This window comes from Sceloporus undulatus, chromosome 2, assembly GCF_019175285.1.
Source record: "Sceloporus undulatus isolate JIND9_A2432 ecotype Alabama chromosome 2, SceUnd_v1.1, whole genome shotgun sequence".
NCBI classification, from domain to species: domain Eukaryota; kingdom Metazoa; phylum Chordata; class Lepidosauria; order Squamata; family Phrynosomatidae; genus Sceloporus; species Sceloporus undulatus.
The window spans coordinates 150,658,272-150,670,750 of record NC_056523.1 but is presented as its reverse complement, the minus strand read 5'-3'; the positions used below and the strand labels follow the sequence as shown (position 1 = coordinate 150,670,750).

Genomic DNA, 12,479 nt, shown 5'->3' with positions numbered 1-12,479 from the left:
ATAGATAGATAGATAGATAGATAGATAGATAGATAGATAGATAGATAGATAGTACACTCTAGATCTCTCTAAAATTGTTCTAAAGAGAAACAGTTAAAAAACAGCCAGAACAGGCACATCTAATTTTAAGATTCAAAGTCAACTGAAACAGCCCAAGCTTCATTGCCCACCAGAAAGTCAGAAGGGATAGAGTCAGCCTGACCTAACTCCAGCAGAGGTTTCACAGTTGGGGTACTGCTAAAAAGTGGAAGGGAAATGGAAGCTAATTATTTTGCAGACTATGTGCAGTTCACTTGTGAAAGTTAACTTTTGTGCTGCCCTGCCTCCTAAATGGATTTTATATGACTGGACACCTACAACCCTCTACACTTTTTAGGCTAAGCACCAGACCCAGAAAATGCATCTCTTAGAATTGGTTTGAATTCCATTTGTATGACACTGGAGCCTGAAAAGCCATAGGGGCAATGGATAGCTATGGTAAATCAAACAGGATGGATTTGCAATTGAAACCAGAAGTTGTAATGTCACTTCCATTTTCATTTTCTGTTATTATTCAGCCTTTGTGTGTACATGCAAGGGTTGGGTAGTTAGGGAGTGAGGGAGCAAAATTCTTGCACTTTGTTGTGGTTTTGGACCTCTTTTGGTAACAAATGGCCACAAATGGCATAGAAATGTTTGAAATTTTGGAAGGCCTGGGAACTTGCAGAGAGATCCTGACTGGGATAGTGGTGGTACAGAAGGCTGCGGAAAAGGAATTTAGGATTGCATACAGGCTGCGAGTGCACTTTGTTCACCCCCGTTTTAATGAATTTTATTCCTTTCCAATTCCAAAGGAAGAATTTTTTTATTTTTCCATACTTTAAGTATGTTCAGAGGTCTTTCTTAGTATCTCACTCTTTTATTGCTACTTTTACTCTTCTGGTTGCTTTAATGTATACTCACTAACTTTTTATATTGCAAAGCATTCTGGAAATTATTCATTGAAGGGCAGTACATGCAAATTTATAAAATAAATATGTAAGTAAATAACAAATAAATAAAATGCATTTTGACTCCTCTGCAATATCCTTTGGGAACTCAGCAAGGCTGGTCAGGCTATTCTTAGAAAATGTCTCCTGTGTCCTTAAGCTCAGGCCTGTATCTTGCAATTTAAGTTCACTGTTTCTTTCCTAAGATACTCTGCTCCCTTCAGAAAGAGCACAGAGGCTGACATCATTTCAGCTACTGTGAATGGTGTTGCCATCCACTACTGGGATCCTTGTCTTAGTCTGTCTGTAGACTCAGGCATATGTCAGTATGTCACACTTATTTTGTTCAGAGCATTTCTTCAAGGTTATCTTTGCAGCTTGACAGGGGTAGAAATTTGCTTATCTTTTATGTGAAAGTTTTTTCCTTAAAATGTTGTAAAAGGCAGAGAAGAATGTAAAAAGGTTGGGAAGGGTAATCTGCAACTCCTCATTATGTTGAAATCTCCAGGATGTAATTCTTATGGAAATTTGCACATTCTAATTGTTGTACTTCTCACACAGCAGGCATTAGAACTGCAAGGATTACGTTCCCACTCTTGAAGGTGAATTGAGCAGGAAGACCTCTGATAACATGACAAGTTAGAAAAAATTACCTTTGGCCTGGCATGGAATCTGTACCACCTTCTCCATCTCAGCTGTGATGTGTCTCTCTGGTTCCTTAGTGAACTGGGGTGGCTCTGTAAGAGAGACAGACATGGGACAGAGCAAACCTCCTTCATTTCAAAGTATTAACAGGACTTGTTCTTGCATGACAAAATGTCATAGCTCAGGGGCAAAGCCCTTCCTTTGAATGTGGAAGGTTGCCACTTCAATCCTTGGAATGTTTGAGCAAAGATATCAGGTAGACGGTGATGGAATGACTGCCTGTCTGAGGTCAAGTTGTCAATCAGGAGAGACTGTATGGACTCATGGTCTTTCAAGTTGACTTTGAATTATGCCAACCCTATTATGCAGTTTTTTTTAGCAAGATTTATTCAAAGAAGGTTTGCCATTGCCTCCCTCTTAGGCTAAGAATATGTGACTTGCCTAAGGTCATGCAGTAGGTTTCCATGGCTGAGCGGAGATTTAAACCCTAGTCTCCCAGAGTCCTAATCCAACACTCAAACCACACTAGCTCCAGATGTTTACCTAAGTATTTTATTGATCCCTCTCAATCCCAATGTGTTTGTACTAAGTATCTTTCTCTATGAGAGCTAAATACCCGAAAGGCATCAGATCCCTGTCTGGTCTTGGAAGCTAATCAGGGTCAGACCTTGGATGGGAAACTGCCAATGAATCCAAGGTACTGCAGCTGTTTCTTAGAGGAAGGAACTGGCAAAACCATGTCTGAGTATTTCTTGACTAAGAAAACCCTATGAAATTCATGAGGTTGCCATAAATCGGCAGGTGACCTGAAGGCACATACACACACATCTTTCCCTAGAAATCTAACAGTGCCTAAGGTCAGGCCTACCACAATGACCTTTTTCACTCAATTAGCAGACTGGGTTGTATCTACACTGTAGAAATAAGAAGATTTGACACGACTTTAACTGCTATATCTCCATTCTACAGAATCCTGGGATTTGTAGTTTGGTGAGGCACCAGTGCTCTTTGGTAGCGAAAGCTAAAGACCTTACAAAACTAGAAATCCCAGGATTCCATAGGCTGGAGCTACAGTACTTAAAGTAGTGTCAAACTGTATTATTTCTACAGTTTAGATACACACAGGGAAAGAAAATGAGTGCATCTTCTTATACCAGCAGCTGGTGGAGAGAAGGGCTGTGATTCTGCTTGCCTGCTTCACGGGGCAGCCCCATTCCCTTCCATGACCCATTGGCTTCTTGCCCTCCTTACCCAGCACAGAGAGGTAGGCTCCTCGAACCACAGAAGGGACACTGCTACTGCGCAGCACTGCCTCACACTCATAGTAGCCACTGTCACTCAGTGAGGGGTTGAGAATGGTCAGGCGCCGGTTGTAGTCGCTGATGCCCAAGGACACTGGAACCCCACCTTTCTTCCAGATGATGTGCAGCTTGATGAGGGGCCTGGTTAGCAGAGAAACCTGTGAGAGGTGGGGCCAGTGTCATCGCATAACAAACAAGACCCAAAATATCTCTCCACAGTTCAAGGGAAATTCACAGCCAATATCCCAGTTCAGGTGCAAAGGTATGTGTGTGCCCCTTTAGGAGTGAGTGGGGGCTGGGAGATTAAACTTTTTATATGGTTGCAAAATGTCAAGACATGACATTGGTGCCATTGGGGGAGAACACCTCTCTTTCATTTGAGTCTTTGGTTGCTCTAAAACAGGATTCAATTTCCCAAGCAGATTGCTTGGTGTGAACTGATCTATGTGTCCCAGAATCATTAGAGTCAAAGCGTGGGACTACCATTTCAATGGGGTGTTGATCCACCTGGGGTTTAGCAAGGACGTAGCCGGGGGTGGGGTTGGGGGTCGGGACCCCCCCTACAGCCCTGGGGGCTTAAGCTCCTTCCTCCCCCCTCCCCTCCTTAAAACCACGGCGAGGGAACAGAGGAAAGACAAAACACGTCTCTTTTTCCCTCTCTGTGGCTTTAATGGAGGGGGATGGAGGAGGAAGGAGCTTGAACGCCAGTTGCAAGCTCAGAGAGAGAGAGAGAGAGAGAGAGAGAGAGAGAGAGAGAGAGAGAGAGAGAGAAGGAGTCCCTGTGACTCCTTTCGCTTTCGTTTCCTTCAGAGTCTGGCTTCCACTCCTCCTCCTCCTCCTCTTCCCCCTTCCTCCCTTGTGCTTTTGCAGAAGAAGGAAGAAGAAGGGAAGGAAGGGAAAAAGGAAGGAAGAATAAGAGGGAGGGAGAACTGAAGAAAAGAAGGAAAAGAAAGGGAGGAAGAGGAAGGGGAGAAAGGAACAAAGAAAAAAGGAAGGAAGCTTCTAAAAGGAAATATAAAAGAAAGAAAAGGTGACTTCTAACTTTTAGCTGTTATATCCATGTACAATATATATATATATAATAATAATAATATCCCTTACCCAAAATGCTGAGGATTAGATGTATTTTGGATTTTGGATTTTTTCAGATTTTGGTATATTTATATACAGTATGTCTAATGGGATATACTGGGAGATGGGATCCATGTATGTTTCATATGCATCTCATAGACATAGACTGAAGGTAATTTAATGCACAATATTTTTAAAATAATGTTGTGCTGCTGCATAATGAGCTTCAGCAAAACCCTGAGACCACTATGCCTTGTATAATTCAATAATTCAGTAATTGATCTAAACCTTCAGGATTTCCAAGTTTCCTTGAGTTGGGGGTCAGACCAGATGCTCTCAGGATCAGTTTGGGGTTTTGGAAGTCCAGAGAAAGGAGACTCAGGCTCTACTCTGGATATTTCTCCTGAGAATGGACTCATGTTTTCAAAAACAGTCATTTCTGGATTTTTGCAACAACAAAAAAGATGAGGGTCTGTGATGCAAAAAGGCAAGCGGCTTCCTTCCAGCCTTGTTTTTTCTCTTTTTTAAAAGACAAATAGAATAAAATACAGTTAGCTGGCCCTTTTTCAGCATGTCAATGGGGGTGCTTTGATGGAAAGTTCCTGCACGGCAGAATGGGGTTGGACTGGATGGCCCTTCTTGGGGTATCTTCTGACTATGATTTTATGATTAATTAATTAATATATGGAATCAGTCTAAGATGATGAATTGTGGCTGTGGAGTCCTATGGCCCTGCTCCAGGCAATGCTAGACTGCAGGCCCCATCATCCAGCAGCACCACAGACTGATGGGAACTGCAGTTTAATAAGGCTGCACACTGCAGAAATAATCCAGTTTGACACTGCTTTAATGCTATGGAAAATCCTGTGATTTGTAGTATGTTGTGCCACCAGAGCTCTCTGACAAAGAAGGCTAAATGTCTCACAAAACTACAATACCCAGATGTTGTTGTTGTTGTTATTTTCTTATATCCCGCCTTTCTCCCAATATACGGACTCAAGGTGGTGATTTTCCATAGCATTAATCTATAGTATATCTTTCTACAATGTAGATGGACACCTCCATTACATAATTTGTTGAGGATGCTTTGACTGGGAGTTCCTGCATGGCAGAATGGGGTTGGACTGGATCAGGGCCCTTCTAGGGGTCTCTTCTAACTCTATGATTCCATGATTCTGTAGCACTCTGAGCCTACTGTGATTTTAATAGTTTTTAAATGTATAAAAGTATAAAGTCTTATAATGTAAGCCATGCACTGATGGACTATTGCACTATAATTTTTTATTGATTGATTTTATACCCTGCCTTTCTCCCAAAATAGGATTCTCTTAAAGGGGTTTGTTTAATATAAAAAGAAAGGAACGTATAATGGCTTGGAATTAAAAATTATGGTGTGTGTGTGTGTGTGTCTCAAAATTAAAAATCCCTCTTGGAAGTGGGAATGAAATGTGTGGATGCAGCCTGGGTTCGTAGCTCAGCTCAGATGTTGGAATACAGTGTCTCAAAGCATGAGCAGAGTGTCTCTGAGCATGAACAGAGTGGCTGCCGCTCATTGCTCAAGCAGCTGCACTTTGCTTTATCGAGCTGAATTTATCTGATGTAAACACCTTCAGAGGAAGGACTCAGTTTGCATCTGCACTGAAAAAACAATCCAGTTTGATGCCACTTTAACTGCCCTTGGCTCCATGTTGTGAAATGCTGGGATTTGTAGTTTGTTGTGGCACCTGACAGATGACTCAACTACAGTTCCCATGATTCCATTGCACGAAGCCATAACGGAAGTTAAAGTGGTGCCATCAAGGTGTCGAGGGTAAACGCTCGACCCTCTTTTTGTGTCTTGGGGGGGGGCTCTTAGCCTCTCAAAATGGTGGCACTTAGTCTTGACCCCCCCCCTTCCCAAAATCCTGGCTACGTCCTTGGGTTTAGTCAAAACTTTAAAGGAAGAATAAAAGCCAATGAACCAATTTGGGGAATAAGATTAAGCACCTTAGATAGTGCCTTTAAATTCTGGACTTAAATCCAAAGCTGATTCACTACTCCACAAACATGGAAGTCAACAGATGCTCCTGAGTGGCCTAAAACTCATCGTTTCCCAGAGCATAGCTTTGCAACCATAAACTACAGCCCACTTCTGGAGGAGTCCATGGGATAGGACATATTATAGGCTTGATGCTCCATAGAAGAGTAAGTTTGAAGCTGATTATGAGATCACCTTCAAAGTTTTAGCAGCTGAACCTTGCAGTTGCACACAGTTGCAGAACATGGCAGTCAGATGGAGACTTACCTTGCATTGGCGACACACTCAAGGGTCACTTCTGAAGTGCCAGACACCACACTGGTGTTGCGTGGTGGGATAATGATGGTTGGTGCAATGGGATCAGCTGGGCCACCGACATCTGAGGAAAAATAAATTGATATTGATACCAGGTGCAACTTCATGTATGAAATGGAGCATTCACAGGCAGCAGGAGTATGCTTCTCCCTCTCCGCAGGACTGAGGATAAATGAGAAGCACCAGGCTGTCTCTTGCAATGGGGATGCTAACAATTGGTGCAAGCAGCAGCCATTAAGCAAATTTTGGGATTCAAATGTTAAGAGATGATTTTTCATCCATTTGCCAAGCCTTATGATTTCTTCTGAACGTTTTCACTCTAAGGCTCTGTGTAGGCTTTTGGATAGCCATGATGCAAGTTGCATTAGGGTTTATTAGGTTATTATAACCATCACACCTGGAACCAGTGCCATGCTAGACTCCCAGACTCACAACATCCACATTAGCCATGTGACAGCCAGAGCTCAGAAAACTTACTTTTGGGATAGCAATCTCCAGAATCTTGGCTGGGGAATTCTGGGAACTATAGTTGAAGAAAACATTAATTTTTGCAAGCTTTTGTGTTGCCGTAAACACACTGATCCTCCCTTATTTGAGTGAAATTCAACAGTTACTTTTCATGAGCAGAACTGCTTCCATTAACAAAAGTTGAAAGGTGAGCTCACCAGAGTATATTTCTGAGGGGTGCAGGGGACCACAGTGGAGTGGAGAGAAGTAGAAAGCTCACTGTACAAGCAAACATTTGCTTGTGCCTTTTGCTCTTCTATACCCAAAACCATTCTTACATGCCACCTCTTTAATATCTCCCAGGCCCTTATCACCCGATGGTTTTTGCAACTCTAGTCCGAAGCCACTCCGGGCCCAACCATGCGAATTCACATTATAATGTGATAGATTATCACACGTGATTGCTTTCTATGGGGAGTCATTCTGAGGCTGATCCTAAATCAGTCCAAGGTCACTCCTGATGTAGGTGAATTTGGTGAACTAGCGAATTCACAAATCTTTTTCCAAGGTCAATTTGAATCCAGTTTGAATTGGTCTTGGTGTGGAATGCAACTTTGCTTTGGTTCTGGTACCCCCCCAACCTCCAAGGTTCCACATTTTCCATCATGCGGCACTGCAATTTTGCTCCATTTGCTTCCGGTACTCCTTCAAGAATGAAGGACACATTGGGAAGTGGCAGGGATGGATGACATGGAGGTCACATTCAGATGTGGCTGTGAGGGATGGCTGACACGGAGGACACATTCGGAGGATACAGGGAGGGATGGATGACATGGAGGACACATTCAGAGGAAGCAGGAAGGGATGGAGGGAAGGCTGACACAGAGAACACATTCAGAGAAAGCAGGGAGGGATGAAGAGAAGTCTGACACAGAGGACACATTCAGATGTGGCTGTGAAGGATGGCTGACACGGAGGATACGTTCAGATGTGGGCATGAGGGAAGGCTAACACGGAGGACACATTCAGATGTGGGCATGAGGGAAGGTTGACGCGGAGGACACATTCAGATGTGGCAGTGAGGGAAGGCTGACACAGAGGACTCATTCAAATGTGGCTGTGAGGGAAAGCTGACACAAAGGACACATTCAGATGTGGTTGTAAGGGAAGGCTGACACGAAGGACACATTTGGATGTGGCTGTATGTATACTTGAGACCACACATGGTGGGAGTTGTGGGCTTTGCTAAAATGTTGAAATAGAGTAAATAGAGTAAAAAATAGAATAAAATAGCCATCCCTTCAGAATGGCTTTGGATTGGACTTCCAATTTTCACGTGTGATAAAGTCCCCAGTACACCTAATAGCATTGACACACTTATTAATGGTTGCAGAACCCCAGTTTTTAAATTTAAGTATGGAATGACTGATGAAATATCAGAGGAAGCTGATGAATATGGTGAGGAGATGGGGCTTTACTGCCCTGTTCCTGGTTAGCTGAAGCAGAATGAGTTTTACTCTGCAAATAATAAAAGCAGCAGAATAAAAATCATGTGATTTGAAATGCCTGCCCCAATCTGTGTTCTCACTACAGTATCTGCTTCTCCCTGCTGGGACAAAACCTGCACTATTTTCCCTCCCTCCCTCTCTATATAGTATGAGCCTAGTCATATCATTAGGCCCAAATTACTCAGCCAACAGGTTATGAAGAGGGCCAAGAATTACATCTGCTTGGGCTTGCCCACCAATTCCTGCCATTTATCTGCCCATCTCCCACCAAGCTCCCCATTCTCTTGTCTTTCTGTTGTGCTCGCGATCTCTCAGCCCCACCACACTTTTACTTCCTTGACAAGAGACACAGGAACATCCCTCTCCTTAATCAGGCCCCCATTCTAATGGATGAAACGAGAACACAAGCAATATAATTTGATCTCCTTCCTAAGCCTCTCCTATTTCAAGCACTGCTCCAAGGCAATTTTTGATTCAATTCTCCCATAAAGCCAATGAAAATTGAAGTAGCACCTTGGAATGAGGGTAGACTTTCAGCAGAGACCATCTTGCCCATATGGAGAATGGAATTCATTCCAAATCTTCCAACAAATCAACAAGATGGAGTTGTCTTGGAGTGGTGTTACTTAAAGTGGTTATCCATGGACTGATGCTATGCTGTTAGCTATTGGCTACTAGTCTGTGGTCAATTTCCAGGGAAGAAAGAAACAGTTGTAGCCAATGGACAAAATAGGGTGTTTCTTCCTGGCACATTGGGGAGAAAATCCTGCCAGTCCCCCACATTACACATCTTAAGAAATACTGCCTTAGACAATAGGGTGCTATCCTGCTCTACATACCTTCACAGATTCAAAGCTCTTAGAAGATCCAATACCCACCATGAAATTCTACAAAGCTCTGCTACCTGCTCCTCCCACAGCAAATGGCATCCAAGAGGAAAGAAGAGAAGAAGGAAAGCAGCAGCAAGAACAGGATGAGAGCATAAAGTAAAATAATTGCAGTGATAAACCCTGCACCCCTCCCTCCACGGCTGGGCTGGAATTGCAAGGCTGCTGATATAGCTGAATCCATAAAGGCATGCACTATGGTGTTTATTACACACCAAGGTACAACACTCCAGATTAATGGGGCAAAGAAGGGGGAGGGGAATATAAAGCCAAGTCCAGGAGATATAAAACAGCTGTGAAGTAAACATAATCTGCAGGGACTAAGGCTGATTCATGTGGATTCCATGTGTGTTGGGAATATTCCTTCAGAGTAAAGATTTGATTACTAATGTTGCCTCCATAGCATTCTTCCTGTGCTTGGTGCTGTGACTGAAATGGTATGGGGAATAGGGGATGGGGCCCTGACCCGATGTGATGTAATTAGAACCCCAGAGCTCTTGTAGCTCCAGCCTGAAGTGTCTAAATAAATTTGGAGCCAGCAAAAATGTTTAGTCAGCACCAGCCGAGGCTATGCCAGAGATTTACTGCAAATTAAATTTGGGCCCGAGCAAGGAAGACCAACTGAAATCCAGATGCGAAGAGATGCTAGAGATGCTGGGCTTTAGGGACATTCTGGTCTCCAAGAAAAACAACCAGGGCATTAGCTACACCTTCAGCCCATCTCACACTCTAATGTGGCTCTTCAGGCTTACATAATTCTTACTAGGTTGGCATCCTGACACTTCATGATCTTCACTGTATTTATTCACAGGGCCTTAACAGTCTTTACAGCAACAGACCAACGAGACAGCAAGGATCTCAGGTTGCAATCCCATTACCTGGAAGTAATCCCTACTGAATGCTGTGGGACTTTCTTCAGAGTAAACATTCATAGCTTCTATTGCTAAGTGGGTTGCTGAAGCAGGCAGTGACTCAGTTATCCAGAACAGAAGTGGGGGGATATGTGGCCCTCTAGATATTGTTGGCCTGTAACTTTTATCAGCAATAGCTAGCACAATGAAAATACAGTCCAAAAATGTCTTAATGGCCACATGTTGCCTACCCTGGTCTACACCTTAGAAAGAGGATTTTCTGTATCATGATCCAGTGGAGGGAGGGTTTGACATCAGTGTGACGTTCATATCAATGACCTGGGCAAGGAACTGCATTTAAAACATTAGAACTATAGTCGTCCCTCCACATTTGCAGATTTCACTTTTGCGGATTTGATTTTTCACGGATTGTATTAGTATGTTCTCTCTAGGAATATCTAGGTCCTCCTGTGCAACTCTGTGATCAACTTTAACCAAAAGTTGTACTGAAGGACCCAGAGATTCCTAGAAAGAACATTCCACTAGGCATTTATAGCTCCCCCAGCACAATTCTATGGTCAATGTCTGGCAATGTTGACCACAGAGTTGCACTAGAGGACCTAGAAATTCCTAGAGTTCTTTCCTCAGGTAAAAAACAGTGTTTTTGTTATTTGTAATTTTTCCACTGTCACAGGGGTCCTGTGTCCCTAACCCTAGTGAATGTGGAGGGACCACTCTATATGATCTACCCTAGAGTGTTGTTTGGAAGCAAACATGCTGGTGGTAGGAAAGCAGTATGGGTTTGCAAAATGTTAATGATAAATAGCAGCGGAATTGTGACAGACAGCTCAGTCCTATGCATGTCTTTCTGACAAGTCCATGGGGACTAATTTCCAAATCAGTGTGCCTAGAATTGCAGCCTCACTGGCAAAAAGATCAAACAGCAACTGTGGCTGGTTTCCGCTGTTCCAAAGGGAGACACATGCAGGTAAACTGATAGATATGCACAGCATTAGTAAATGTATGTACTAAATGCAACCTATGTGTCAGGATCTTATGGAACCCAACAGTTGTTTCCATTGGACCTTGAAAAAAAGCCTGGTTCCACCAGGTACTATCCCACTAGCAGAAGGGAGAGGGGGCTATATCCTTACTTTCTACTTGTTGAACGCCTGCTTCCTATGCAGCTCCTAAATGTTTGGGAATCTTGCCATAAAAACCAGCTCTTAAGTCAAGGGTTTCTCCCACCCCACCCTAAGTGGCACTTACTCTCCACAGTGAGTGTGATAGGTTGGCTGGTTTTATTGTCCCCATTCTTGTCATTCACGGCCTGCACGTAGTACCTTCCAGCATCAGGGGCCACTGTTGACAGGATCACAAGAGTGTTCTCCAGGGTAATGGCTCTGAAAGGAACGAAGAAGTTGTTTAGAGCTGAGTATGTGTTCCAGACATAAGACGGTTTTCCTAGAAAAAACTGCTGGATGTGCAGCACACAGTGCACATTATGTGCTTCATTTTGTGTTGGCTGACACTGTGGAGAACAATGTGGAACAATGACACTGTTCCCCCAAAACACTTCTTGATTTTGTTTAGAAATTCCAGACTCGGGGTCTTGGCTCATACCATGGGCTTTCCCCTATGAATGGATTCTTCACTGTGATTTCTGGCGGAGGTCAAGTACAACCAGACAAGCTACACTGGGACAGCAGAAGGGGAAATATTGTTAGGGTTAGTGTGGCAAAACTCCTGATGTTTCATTCCTTTCTAATGACTTACCTACATCAGGCAAAGTCTTGGATTAGGTGTATTCATTGATTCCCCACCACCATCACCACTAAAAGTGAACATGAGGGTATTTCTGAAACTGAGTTAAACTCCATAGAATGACTAGATGCATGCCAGGAAGTATTTTCATATCTTGCAATATTGCTACTTGGCTTGAGTACTTCGGGACAAGAGAGTACAGGCAAGGGATAAATATGTTCTATATCTATGGGTTGAGACAGACTGCTTGAAAATGGTGGTCTGCAGGTGCCCGTTTTAACTCTGGAGGGATGCGGCAGCCGCCAAACCGTGCAATGTCTCTCTGGAGTAAAAAGAACCCGGTTCTTCTGGGTTCTTTTTGCGGTGCCTGGGTTATGTTGTGAGTGTGCGTCCCTTACGTCAAGATGGTGGTGCCCGTGTGGACGGGACGCCACCATTAAGCCACCAGCATTACAAACCATGGTTCTGGACCGTGCGGTTGCGGTGTCCTAGTATCACTGCTGCCATGAAGCATTTGGCTCATCTGTCTCAGGCCTATATGTCTAAAATAAGTCTGGATTCCATCAGTGCATTTTTTGTGTTTTTTTCTTTTTGGAAAGACCATTATGGTTCAGTCATATTTATGTTTACTCAAGAGGTATATTCTTTTGTGTTTCATAGGATTTACACTCTAGAATGTATGTTTAAGATTGGAGCTGGTGATTG

General features: G+C 43.3%; 1 protein-coding gene across 4 annotated transcripts in view; it reads right to left on the bottom strand.

Annotated features, from left to right (window-relative positions):
• The window catches only part of SDK2 (sidekick cell adhesion molecule 2), a 412,765-nt gene that overhangs the window by 83,965 nt on the left and 316,321 nt on the right, over positions 1–12,479 (bottom strand). For all 4 annotated transcript variants that reach the window (XM_042452124.1, XM_042452127.1, XM_042452125.1 and 1 more), the window contains exons 5-8: positions 11,280–11,413; positions 6,270–6,381; positions 2,865–3,055; positions 1,622–1,705 (exon numbers count right to left, since the gene is read on the bottom strand). In XM_042452124.1, the coding sequence (XP_042308058.1) occupies positions 1,622–1,705; positions 2,865–3,055; positions 6,270–6,381; positions 11,280–11,413 (521 nt within the window). The remainder of the gene's footprint in view (positions 1–1,621; positions 1,706–2,864; positions 3,056–6,269; positions 6,382–11,279; positions 11,414–12,479) is intronic.